Below are 12,791 nucleotides of genomic sequence, written 5' to 3'. Positions count from 1 at the left end.
GGTGGCCACCGACAGAACTAGAGGAAATGGCCACAAACTGAAGACCAAAAGTTCCACAGGAACTTAAGGAAAAATTTATTGACAGTGAGGGTGACAGAGCCCTGGAACAGGCTGCCCAGAGAGGTTGTGGAGTCTCCTTCTCTGGAGATCTTCCAAACCCGCTTGGACGCAGCCCTGTGCCACGTGCTCTAGGTGACCCTGCGTGTGTAGGGAGGTTGGACTAGATGATCTCTAGAGGTCCCTTCCAACCTTAAGCATTCTATGAAAAAAGAAATGCCATCAGTCAATTTTTGTATTTGCTTAGAAGTATAAAATCCAATACCATTTTATGTTCCTAATCCTGTTTTATGTAATTATGCAAATTGATTGTTCTTTTTTTCTTAGTTTTGCTTATTTATGATGACAGAGGAATCACAGAGACGTGGTGGGATAGCTCGCACGACTGGAGCGCTGCCATGGAAGGCTATGTGCTCTTTAGGAAGGACAGGCTGGGAAGGCGAGGTGGTGGAGTTGCTCTTTATGTGAGAGAGCAACTGGAATGCATGGAGCTCAACCTGGGAGTCGAGGATGAGCGAGTTGAGAGCTTGTGGGTAAGGATTAGAGGGCAGGCTAATGTGGGAGACACTGTGGTGGGTGTCTGCTACAGGCCACCTGACCAAGACGAGGAGGTTGATGAGGCCTTCTATAGGCAGCTGGATGTTGCCTCACGGTCACAGGCCCTGGTTCTCATGGGGGCCTTCAACTACCCCGACATCAACTGGGAGGACAACACAGCCAGGCATAAGCAGTCCTGGAGGTTCCTGCAGAGCATCGATGATAACTTTTTGACGCAGGTTGTGGAGGACCGACGAGGAGAGGTGGGCTACTGGACCTCGTGCTATCAAATAGGGAGGGCCTAGTAGGAGATGTTAAGGTCGGGGGTAGCCTCGGCTGCAGTGACCATGAGTTGGTGGAGTTCAGGATTCAACGAGGAGGAGGCAGGGCTGTAAGTAGCCTTGCGACGATGGACTTCAGGAGGGCCAACTTTAGCCTCTTCAGAGACCTCCTCGGTAGAATCCCATGGGCTAGTGCTCTAGAAGGAAGGGGGGCCCAAGAGAGCTGGTTAGTTTTCAAGCGGCACTTCCTCCACGTCCAGCAACAGGGCATCCCTGTGTGTAGGAAGGGAGGCAGAGGGGGCAGGAGACCTGCGTGGATGAGCCGGGAGCTTGTGGCAATGCTCAAGCAGAAGGCAGCGGTATACAGAATGTGGAAAAAAGGACAGGCCCCCTGGGAGAAATACAGGAACGTAGTCAGGGAGTGCAGAGATGCGACAAGGAAAGCTAAGGCATGTCTGGAAGGCAAGCTGACAAGGAACGTTAAAAATAACAAAAAAAATTTCTTCAAATACATTAACAGCAAAAGGAAGATCAGGGAAAACGTGGGTCCGCTGGCGGACGGGATGGGCACCTTGGTTACAAATAACACAGAAAAAGCAGAGTTGCTCAATGCCTTCTTTGCTTCGGTGTTTACCAAGGGCAGCCCTTTAGAGCCCCAGGCCCTAGAGACAAGAGAAGAAGCGGGTGGAGAGGAAGACTTGCCCTGGGTAGAGGAAGATTGGGTCAGAGAGCACCTAAGGAACCTCGATACCCACAAATCCATGGGCCCTGATGGGATGCACCCCAGAGTGCTGCGTGAGCTGGCAGATGCCATAGCTAAGCCGCTCTCCATCATCTTTGAAAGATCCTGGAGAACAGGGGAGGTGCCGGAAGACTGGAAGAAGGCCAATGTCACGCCAGTCTTCAAAAAAGGCAAGAAGGAGGACCCAGGCAACTACAGGCCAGTGAGCCTCACCTCCGTCCCCGGAAAAGTGATGGAACGGCTCATACTGGCCGTTGTCTCCAGGCACATGGAGGACAAGAAGGTGCTCAAGAGTAGTCAGCATGGATTCACCAAGGGGAAATCTTGCCTGACTAACCTGATAGCCTTCTATGATGAAATGACGGGCTGGATAGACGAGGGGAGAGCGGTGGATGTTGTCTATCTTGACTTCACCAAGGCCAATGGGATCCTGGGCTGCATTAAGAAGAGCATCTCCAGCAGGTCGAGGGAGGTGATCCTGCCCCTCTACTCAGCCCTGGTGAGGCCGCATCTGGAGTATTGTGTCCAGTTCTGGGCTCCACAGTACAAGAGGGACGTGGAGCTGCTGGAGAGAGTCCAGCGCAGGGCCACAAGGATGATCAGGGGCCTGGAACATCTGCCCTATGAGGAGAGGCTGTGGGAGCTGGACCTGTTCAGCCTGGAGAAGAGAAGGCTGAGAGGGGATCTAATCAGTGTATATAAATACCTCAAGGGAGGGAGTGCAGAGGACGGTCATGGTCTCTTTTCAGTGGTGGCCACTGATAGGACTAGAGGAAATGGCCGGAAACTGAAACATCAAAAATTCCATAGGAACTTAAGGAAAAATTTCTTAACAGTGAGGGTGACAGAGCACTGGAACAGGCTGCCCAGAGAGGTTGTGGAGTCTCCTTCTCTGGAGATCTTCCAAACCCGCTTGGATGCAGTCCTGTGCCACGTGCTCTAGGTGACCCTGCGTGTGCAGGGGGGTTGGACTAGATGATCTCTAGAGGTCCCTTCCAACCCTAAGCATTCTATGATTCTATGATTCTATGATTCTATGATCTGTATTCAAATGAAAAAAAAATGATGCTTTCAAAGCAACTCCAGGCACAACTAAAGGAAAGGTTTTGGTAACTCCTGATAGTTCCTTAGAAAAGGACATAAAATTCAATGTGTTGGTGAATCCTACTAATACCTTGCTGTGAGTGATACTCGGAGATAGCAAATTCTCTAGGTTATTGATTTACTGCATTTTAAAAAGACTTCTGGTATTAAATTTAAATAATTGTTCTGCTTAAAACAGAGTTCCTTTTACTCCCTTCTACGGATTGTGAATGTACAGTTTTCTCCCTTTTATTTAATTTAGCTACTGTTCTATTTCATATTTGTCTCTGCTAACCCTTAATTTTCTTGAGCCACAGGGTTTCAATGTTTAAGATTCTCTTTTACGGGTTAAACTTTCCAGTAAGTATGGCTATATGCTGCAAGACTGGCAAAGGGAGTCAGCAGGCCCAACTTATAACATGTCGTACCTGGTACAAGGATATCATATTTGCTGTATGTTTCAGTGACTTAAAGTTTAAAACACAGGCTGTCATTGAAATTAAATCTATTTCAGTTTATATTTTGATCTAAAAGGATTGCCAGATGGATTACGGATGGCATAGATTGATTTATTTGATTCAATACACGGGACAGGTTTCACATTCACAGGGAATGTCCTTTGGGTTGATAGGTCCCTGTCTCATGCAATGAGAACTGCTTGCTTCACTCTTTCGGGCTGTTCCATCGCTCTGTCAGAAGTTCTCCAGGATTCATGGCAGGGAGTACCAAATTTAATTTACTTGGACAGAGTAATCTTGGCTCCAAATAGTCACCAAACAAAAAAATGCAGCTTTTGGTAAGGTAGAAGTATGACGATGTCATACATAAAATGGAGTTACATGCCAATGGCATACATTATTTTGACAGTTATTGCTCCATTATAACTGTAAACATTGCAGATATGACTATTTGTTGTTGTGGTATGCACATTAAATATTCACTTTTTATGCTAATGTCTGCTTTCAGCTATAATTACTGTATTTTTGGGATCGTTTTAATTCTCATTTGTTTGGGTGTGAGACAGACCCTCATGAGTGCAGTATTGCTAGCATTCACAGATGAGACAGGAGAACTGAATACAAGTTCCTGGTGGAATGTGTAATTATTGTGCAGCATGAACACACATGCTTTGTACAGAGGCAGGTGTGTAATAAATACGTTAGTTCTTGGTGACTTCTCAGTGTGATCTCCCCTGAGGAACTGAATAGTTTGAGAGAAGTCTGAGGCAGACAAGAGACACATCAGTAACAAAGTCATGAAACCCTTTTGCAGAACTTGACTTCTACCTTGCTGGTGGGAGCACAGAGACCCCGACATTGCACTAAGCTCAAGGTTTCTTTGGAGACCCTCGTGGCTTTCAGCATTTTTTTCAGGAGGAAATCCTAGCAGGTGACATAAGGCATCCCAGATGGATAAGACATTCCCAGATTCACTAGCCATGCAGTTGTTTCCCTGTGTGTTGTTTGTGTGTTTGGAGCTAAATACTGTTTGTAGAGGTTACAGACAGCCTTTAAATTGTCATTCTTACTTTACAAGCTTTTTCTTAATGTTCTGGGTGAACAGTGCATTAAGCATTGATAAAGATCAGAAACGTGTCTGGAGCCAGAATTTTCCAAGAAATTTGCTTTTTGTCTGTTTCCTCTGGTTTGACTGTAGAGGATGATGGAGCATCAGTTTTATGGCTCGAACTATACGGTTGCCAGCAATATGGTCGCTTTAGAAAGAGGAGCAAGATAGGTTTAAGTTGGGAAGCTTTATGAAAGTAGCTTTTTTGAAATCTGGACTCCTATAACCTCGTAACCTGAGTATTAAAAAAAAAAAAAGACTTCCATAAAAAATGTCTTTTCCAGAGCCCATAATTTATCGAATATATCCTACAAGTGCTGATACTGCAAGTAGTCGTTTGTCAGAGGCAGATTCAAAAGCCTTGTATCACATCAGCTGATGATTGTTGTATAACCTTTGGCTTCAGTGTCTGGTAGGAACCTGGAGCCTATTTCTGCAAAGAATGAAGCTCTAACAGTCTTATCAAGTAGCAGCAGCGCTCGTTTTGTTTAACAGTGCTGGAAATTAGTTTCTCACGCACTGATCTTGACAGGTCAACTGTCACAAATTGGTGTACGTATCTGGAAATGCATCAGTCCTATAAACAAAATTTGGTCTGCAAGAAGTAGAAGTCAAAATTGGCACACTTCTGAAGAAATGGAGTATTCTGCATCACAAAGATTCAAAGGAAAGTTCCTTCTGGAAAACGTTTTCCACATGTTCCGTTTGTCAACTTTATTTGCATCATCTGCATGTTCAGACACTGCATTTTAGAAAAAAATGTCTCTATGCAGAATGCTATGGGGTTCAGTGCTCAAGGGAAATAAACTCCCTCCTCCTTACATCTAGCCTTCCTGCATATAAAAGAAATCTTAGCTCTTCTCCTTTTAAACAAAATTTTCAGCTCCTCTGAAGGATTCACATTGTTAACATGAAATACAAAATGAACGTTATTCAAAAGTTAAATGTCAAATGGAGTTGTTAAAGGGAAAAAAAATGGGAGAAGAATGTGAAATATCAGTCCAGAGGTGACAGAGTAATAAAGAGATGTGTTTAATTTCCTATTTTTGAATAGATTTAATCATCTTCTGTAGCTGACACAAGCCATTCTGGCCAAAACTGCACATGTATTTTTATCACACACTTGCATCATACATAGGCATGTAAGAGCTGAAAGAAGCTTGGATAGTGTAACTAACCTTCTTCCCCACTTGCAGAGGCAGCATATACCACACACGTCTGCTCAGTCTTTGACATACGTTGAACCGTATTGATTTATGTCACCTGAAGAATTGGTCCATTTTTTCAGCAACAGAAAAACATAAGAAAAAATTGTCCGTACTCAGACAAAGCATCTGATTTTGAAATTAAAAAATAACCTGGCTTTATATATCTACCTGATGTTGCTGCAAGCACGTTTATGTGCAAAAGACCACTTGCCATTCTAAACTAACCTCTCAGGGTGAGTTTTATTAGAAAGCATAATACTATTCTGTCATTCTCCTCTTCTGCCCTCCGGGTCAGCTGGATAAAACCAGGTGTAGCTTAATTCTATCCTTATCTGCCCTTCAAACCGTTATTCTCAGGATTTTAAGATTTACAGTGACTATAGAATAATTTTAAACAGTTTTACCTCTCTGATACTTGTCATGTTTGAATATTCACTGATTTTTCCTGTTCTAGTTCCCTGTTTATCAGTTTAGTGAAAGAAAACAAAAATAAAACCATGCAGATCTCTCCCATCACATTTTATTTGTTGTTTTGACTTTTGAGGCTTTAGGATAAAACTGAAGTCATAGAAGTAAATCATGTAGGACATTTAGCCATAGGCATTTTCAGTGAAATAAGTTCTTCCAAGAAGGTTTTGACTTGTTACATGGAAATTAGCTTCTGGCAGGAAGAAGCCGCATTTCACAGATCTTGGCCTATGTTGCATTTCTAAGGGGCATGCCTTCAGCTAACATCACTGCTTCCACAGATGTAAATGCAGTATTGGTGTTTAAGAGTGGAGCTGAAAAGAAAAAGAAAGAATAAAAAAGTGAGAGAGAAAAAAGAAACAGTTTTTATTCAATACTATTTATGGCTCTTCAGGAAAAATGACACCAGGGATTATGTTTGAAGGCAAAAGGTCCCATTGCAGCAGCTGAAAACCATATAGAATAATGAAGAATAATCCAGACTAGTTGACTTTTTTGTTAAGCTTCCTTTCAGAAAATGTGGTAAAACTGATTTTCAAGTGATATATTTAATTGAAAAACAAAATATTTAGATGTAATGTTTCATGGAGGTATTATGAAATACATATCAGGCTGCAACTAGTAAGGTGCATCTAGCGTTGGCAGAGATTATGAGATACTTGATCATCAGGATACAGGATCATTGGAGCTTAAGAGGAAGGTAGAAGTAGGCCAAGAAGAGAGAGAATAGGACTTAAGATAGGATCTAAAGAAATTCCAAGATAGGAGACGGTTTGACACCATAGAAAATCCTGTGTCAAGGATTTGTAACTATTGGTAGTAAGAACATTGTGCAGCTGGAGGTCTTTGATAAGCAGTTGGTCTTTGGTAAGCAGTAGGGAAGGATTTGAAAAGCAGAAGGGAATCAGATAGAATGGGATAGTGAGACCACAGACAATGTTGAGGGTGGCAGTATAAACTTACCAGAGAGAAAAGTCGTATTGAAGTGAAATAATAGAACAAATACTACAGATAATAGAGCAGTTATGTGACAGGCATTGATGAAGATTCATTTGGGCAAAATACTTGTTTATGTCTGTCCTCTAAATCTCGCTCATTATGATTTTGTGTCTTAAAAAAAGAATGCTTCTCATCCTCTCTTTATAAATACTGGATTCAGTCAAGCTACTGTTAAATATTTATGTAAATGTTAAGGGATTTCTGCCTAACAGTCCTTCAGACGCACTGTGCTTTCTATTCTAGTTGGCAACGTGGGACTCTGAAAAGGGACTGAACGGCAGCCTACAAGAACGACGTCTGGGCAGTGACTTACAAGGATTGACCCTGAAAGTGGTGACTGTCTTGGTATGATCCTATTTGAGTTCAGGAAACAAAGTGCTCAAAGTAAAAAACGATATACTGAATATTTTGGATGCTTCCCTCACTATTTTTCCCTATTATTTTCAATTCTGCTTGTTTTAGTAATCAGTTACGTAAATAAGGAAGATAGATGATGGCCTTTTATTAGTTTATGTGAATCTTCCGGCAGTCAGAGATGTAGAGCCTGTGTGTATTTGTTTATTTTTTTTGTCTGCATGAAAATTCATACTGGGCATCGAACCAGACAAGGCATGAGTGAGACAAATTTCAGATACAGCACCCTCAGTTATGCAGTTTCTAGTGTTTCATGGATTTTAAGATCAGATGGACCAATTATGATAATCTAATCTTGGCTGTTGTACACTGCAGGCTGTAAAATTTAATTAAGTGTTTCCTCCATCAAGCTCATAACTTTCAGTTAAGATAAACTGTCTTTTAGAAAGATACAGTCTTTCCAAAAATCATTATGCTATTGGGGTCACTGTTTGTTACTGTCCTGAGTGGTAACAGAGCTCCTATCAGGTAAACGCTAAATTGGGAATAAAATAAGATTGGATTGCTTTTCTGCCTGAGCTTTGGTATGATTTGCAGATTATGGTGTCTCAAAATGTACTTTTAGAAAACACACCAAGAACCAGTGCCTCTGAGAACTGCTCCTTCAGTTTTCAAAATTGTAAATAATCACAAAATTCAGCATTTTTACCTCTTTCAGTAGGTATCCTGAGTAAAAGATTAATCATTGTCTGTAAAAGATAACTTTCTGAATCTTGTATGCTCTAAGATGCACAATAGTAATGTTTCTCTCTAGGACTCACTTGCTTAACTTACATATCTGGGTTCTAGATGGTTCGTTAGGGCACTAAGATATGCGCCATGCCCTCTTGGTTGTCCATGGGATGAGGTGGTGTTCGAGGGCAGTTCAGCTCACAGGCAGCGGGAAGCTGCCTCAGAGGGATGAATCCTCCTCTGGAGGGTTGGCTGTTCTCATGAACTGTGGAGCTGCGCTTCAGCTGCTGAAGCACAGGTGTCTGATGCCATTTGCAATGCCTCGTGGTGTCCTACCCGGCTTACAGCTGTTGCTTCGGGTGGTTGGAAGTGTTGCATAAGCCTGTCTGTAGCTGTCCAGAGTTGGCGTGGGAAACATCACTTTTTTTTTGCTAAGCAAACACAATGACAAACTTGTTTCAAGTATCAACTTTGATATTATTTTATTCTCAGGAAGAACCTTTTGTGATGGTGGCGGAAAATATACTTGGGCAACCAAAGCGATACAAAGGATTTTCCATTGATGTCCTGGATGCGCTTGCCAAAAATCTGGGCTTTAAGTATGAGATATATCAAGCGCCTGATGGTAAATACGGACAGCAGCTCCAAAACAGCTCCTGGAACGGCATGATTGGAGAACTCATTAACAAGGTACACAAAGGAGAAGCCGCTTTAATAAATATCCTCTTCAAACAGAGTAGGACATCAAAGTTTTTTAAGGGATCCATTGAAATTCTCCTCTTAATTCCATTCCAAATTCTAGGATACTGAATTGGGATCAAATCTTCAGTTCCAAACACTTCTGAGCAGCATGTGTTTTGAGTGTGGTCTGAACTGTGCACTTTAAGATCCTCTATATAGGATAAGAACTACAGTCCCTCGTTCTGTCTATTTAATTCCAGTTGATAACAGCATAAATTATGAACGCAAATCTGTGTGTGTATGTATATAGCTGTCAGGATAAAAAGGGAGGGCACGTGTGTGTATTTGGTGAATGAGCGCAAAATGTAGAGAAAGAAATTCAATTTTTCCTTGCTCCTGTTATTTTTCATCATTATCTCTTTACTACTTTGTAGGTATGACTTTCTGTGGGTCACTTCTTTGTGGCAGTATATTTGATAAAGATCAACTGTTTGACTCCAAAACAGGAAGTGTGTCCCTAGTAAAAAGTGTTTTGAAGGACCAGAGTTTAAATTGATTTCAAGGTTATTTATTCACTTAAAACAAGGAGAAAATATTTTTTTGTACTTAATTACAGGCTTGCAAATCAGGAGTAAGTTAATCGGACACCTTTGAAATTAATGGGAGAATCCATAGCTTACAATCTCCAGGAGAATGAAATTAGAATGTATTTTGTTCGTTTTCTCAGTATCTGACATGGGACAAATGTTAATCAAAGAAGGAGAATCAAAAGAATTAATATTTCATGTCATTGCCCTTTGCAGAAAAGGTCACCCTTCTGCAATGGATTTATTGCTGAAAGTAAAATCTTTCTTATTACCTAGTAAGTAGGTATATCAATATCTGGTAAGTAGATGTCTAGGAAGAAATAAAAGATATTCAAGCAATAGCAAGTGTGCATATGGGAAGTTCTCAATTGGTTCTAGGAATTAGAATATTCGACTTTCTTTAGCTTGATATAAGCTTTTTGAATTTTATTGATTTGAAAATCTAGTGGGAAATCCTGTGAAATGTATTTGGAAATTGCTTTATTTGAAGTAACAAAGTATTTAGAATGGTATTTTTGCTACTGGTCTTTCCACTGACTCCAAAGGATTTCAAAGCAGACCTCATTCACCTGACTTTCCCAACAAAATGTAGAGATATGAAACAGAAATACATTTTAAGAGACTGTTTTTATTAAGATAAAAATACTAAAAATCTAATTGCTGCTCTCCAGAAGATTTGGAAATTTTATTCAATAAACATGATTTTATCTTTTATTAAGTTCGCATAATCTTAACCTACTGAATGTAAAACCTACTCACTTTAAATGTTGAGGTCAAAGTAATTTCCAGAGCTAAGTTGCCTTTGCAACTTTGGTGCATTCTTCCAGTTATTATTTTTAGCATGCATATGATTCATTATAAAAACAAATAAAATATTCCCCTATTGATATATGAATCCTGTCATTGGAAGTTGACAACTTCCCAGGGAGAGTTACAAACGCTAGCTATGCACAAGTTGCCACTGAATACACAAACTAAATAAAATTTGCATGGAGAAAGAATATGGATTTTTTTGAGTAATTTTAGTAATTTGGGGATAATAATAGAGCAGAAGAAGCGTTGATAAAAACTATAATAAATATCAATTGTGTGTGATTCTTATTCCTTGCAACGCACCAGGTAAATATGGCTTGGAGTTTTAGGCATTCTTTGGAAATTGAGTGAGGCAAGAAGATTGGATAAGCTGTAGTCGCTCCAGTCAGGAGTCAGTGTGACTCTTTCCATTCTAAGGTACTTCCGCATGTGACATTTCACTATTCTGCTTAGAACTAGTTCAATAATTAATGTTGGAATGATAAAAACAAATCTGATTTTATTTTAGTTCATCTAAACAGAAAGAAGTACGTGAAACCACGTGCCTAAAACAAAACCAAAGTGTGTCCTTAAGGCTCTCACTGGCAGAGTTCATGAAAGAAAGAAATCTGACCTCTTACGTTTCTCTTGTAGAGAGCTGACCTAGCAATCTCAGCCATCACAATCACACCAGAACGTGAGAGTGTTGTGGACTTCAGCAAGCGTTACATGGACTATTCAGTGGGGATCTTGATCAAAAAGCCCGAAGAAAAAATCAACATCTTCTCTCTCTTTGCTCCTTTTGACTTTGCGGTGTGGGCTTGCATTGCTGCAGCCATCCCTATAGTTGGTGTTTTGATATTTGTCTTAAACCGGATACAGGCCATCAGGGCTCAGAACGCTTCCCAGCCAAACCCTTCAGCTTCCTCCACTCTGCACAGTGCCATTTGGGTGGTATATGGCGCCTTTGTACAGCAAGGTACATAGCTTGTTACAAATTGCACATTCAGGAGTTTTCTGTTTTGGACAAAGCTGTTGAGGGTATGTTTGACATGGCCAGAATACTCTCAAGATGGAAACGAAACTAGGCTTGTACAGGAAGGTAGTATGTTTTATTAACCTAGCTGATGAAGAATTGTAACACTGCTTCTCTCAAATGTTTCTAAACAAGAAGAACTTTTTCTGTAAAAAAGATCACTCGATTAAACTACAGAGCTGTTTGGGACAGTGTCTCTTACTCAGAAACTAGTACCTTTTCCAATAATTCAGGTAATTTTTTTTAAAAAAATTGAATTAATATTTTTTAGAACCAAAAAGCAAAATGACTTATAGCCTTGTAGCTAACTTTACACTCAGGTTATCTATAGACGTAGAATTACACATATTGAAGTTCATGTGTGTCACAACCATTGACCAAGTTACTTTTGTGCATAATGTTTCACAAAATATGCCCATATAATTTTCACCTCAATGCTGTAGTACTAATAGTATTCTCTAAAGTTTAGTTGATTGCCAGCATAAGGAGCATTTGTTAACTTGTTTATTATGTATTGTGGTTGTAAGCTCCTCAAGCTTTATCTGGAAACCCCAAATTGCAATACAGCTGAAAAAACTTTGCCCTTCCTCTCACTGAGATGGCATCTGTAGTGGGTTTAAGGAAAATAAAGGTAAAATAAAATTACTGTAAACATGCACTGCAATAACGAGTACTAGCTGTAAAGTTTGGTCTCTAAGAAAGTCCAAACAACTGTGTGTGAAGCTTGCTCAGAAGAGAAATCTTCATGTCATTTGAAATGTAGGAAAGCATAAGAAACAATGACACTAATGCTAAGGTATTTATAGATGTAAATGCAGTACAGATAACACATGAACTATTGAACTGTTTTGTGTCTTTGCAAATTTTAAAATATCCATTGAACCTGGACCATAAACTAAATTCTGAACACTGTAATGATTTAACTTCTGCACATTAGTCCCATTTTAGCCTCAAACTTTTTTTTTTTTTTTTTTTTTTTTGGATATTATTGCTGTTCTGAAAACTTGGTCCTGAGTAATGAGTGAGGGAAATAGTTTTGAAAGATGTTTTTCTATCACAGTGTCCAGGGCAAGAAGTTAATGGGAGAAAATTATTGTAAAAAAAAAAAAAAAAAAGGCAGTCATAGCAGAAGTAATGCTTTGCTTGTGGGGAAAAGCTAGTTTCTACACGAAGGGTGAAACGAGGAAGTCGGAGGGACTGTTCCTGCAGAACAGACTGCACAAGGGTGATCACCTTCCTGAGACCTGTTTCCTCTCTTTGCTGGCAGGGAGTGAATCCACTGTCAATTCTGTGGCTATGCGCATTGTGATGGGCAGTTGGTGGCTCTTCACCCTTATCGTGTGCTCGTCCTACACAGCTAACTTAGCAGCTTTTCTCACGGTGTCGAGGATGGATAATCCTATAAGGTAAGACTCTCTTCTTAAGAGGAAGCTGTAAACCTGGATTTCACAGAGATGTATTATCCATTTAAACACTCATTTTTGTGAGAAGGAGATAACTCTAAGAAAATATGCAGGTTATTTTCAGTGGATGCTTTTCTCCCTGCCTTTCTCCTTCACTCTTGCAACTCCCAAACAGTTTTGACAGGTGAACGTAAGGGACAATGGCACTTTAGTTGTGCATTACTCAGGGATAGATCTCTCATGTTTATTTTGTTTAACTAGAGTT

At 40.3% G+C, this 12,791-nt stretch overlaps 1 protein-coding gene across 1 annotated transcript in view; it reads left to right on the top strand.

Moving 5' to 3' along the window:
- The window catches only part of GRID1 (glutamate ionotropic receptor delta type subunit 1), a 437,352-nt gene that overhangs the window by 376,623 nt on the left and 47,938 nt on the right, over positions 1 to 12,791 (top strand). Inside the window, 4 exon segments of the mRNA XM_088526360.1 lie at positions 7,185 to 7,286; positions 8,520 to 8,717; positions 10,742 to 11,066; positions 12,391 to 12,529. Of these exon segments, the coding sequence (XP_088382486.1) occupies positions 7,185 to 7,286; positions 8,520 to 8,717; positions 10,742 to 11,066; positions 12,391 to 12,529 (764 nt within the window).

The sequence above is a fragment of the Tinamus guttatus genome, unplaced genomic scaffold (genome assembly GCF_059628265.1).
Source record: "Tinamus guttatus ecotype Peru unplaced genomic scaffold, ASM5962826v1 Tinamus_guttatus_pri_ptg000246l, whole genome shotgun sequence".
In the NCBI taxonomy this organism is placed as follows: domain Eukaryota; kingdom Metazoa; phylum Chordata; class Aves; order Tinamiformes; family Tinamidae; genus Tinamus; species Tinamus guttatus.
The sequence above is the reverse complement of the archived record's forward strand: the minus strand, read 5'-3'. Positions and strand labels throughout refer to the sequence as shown.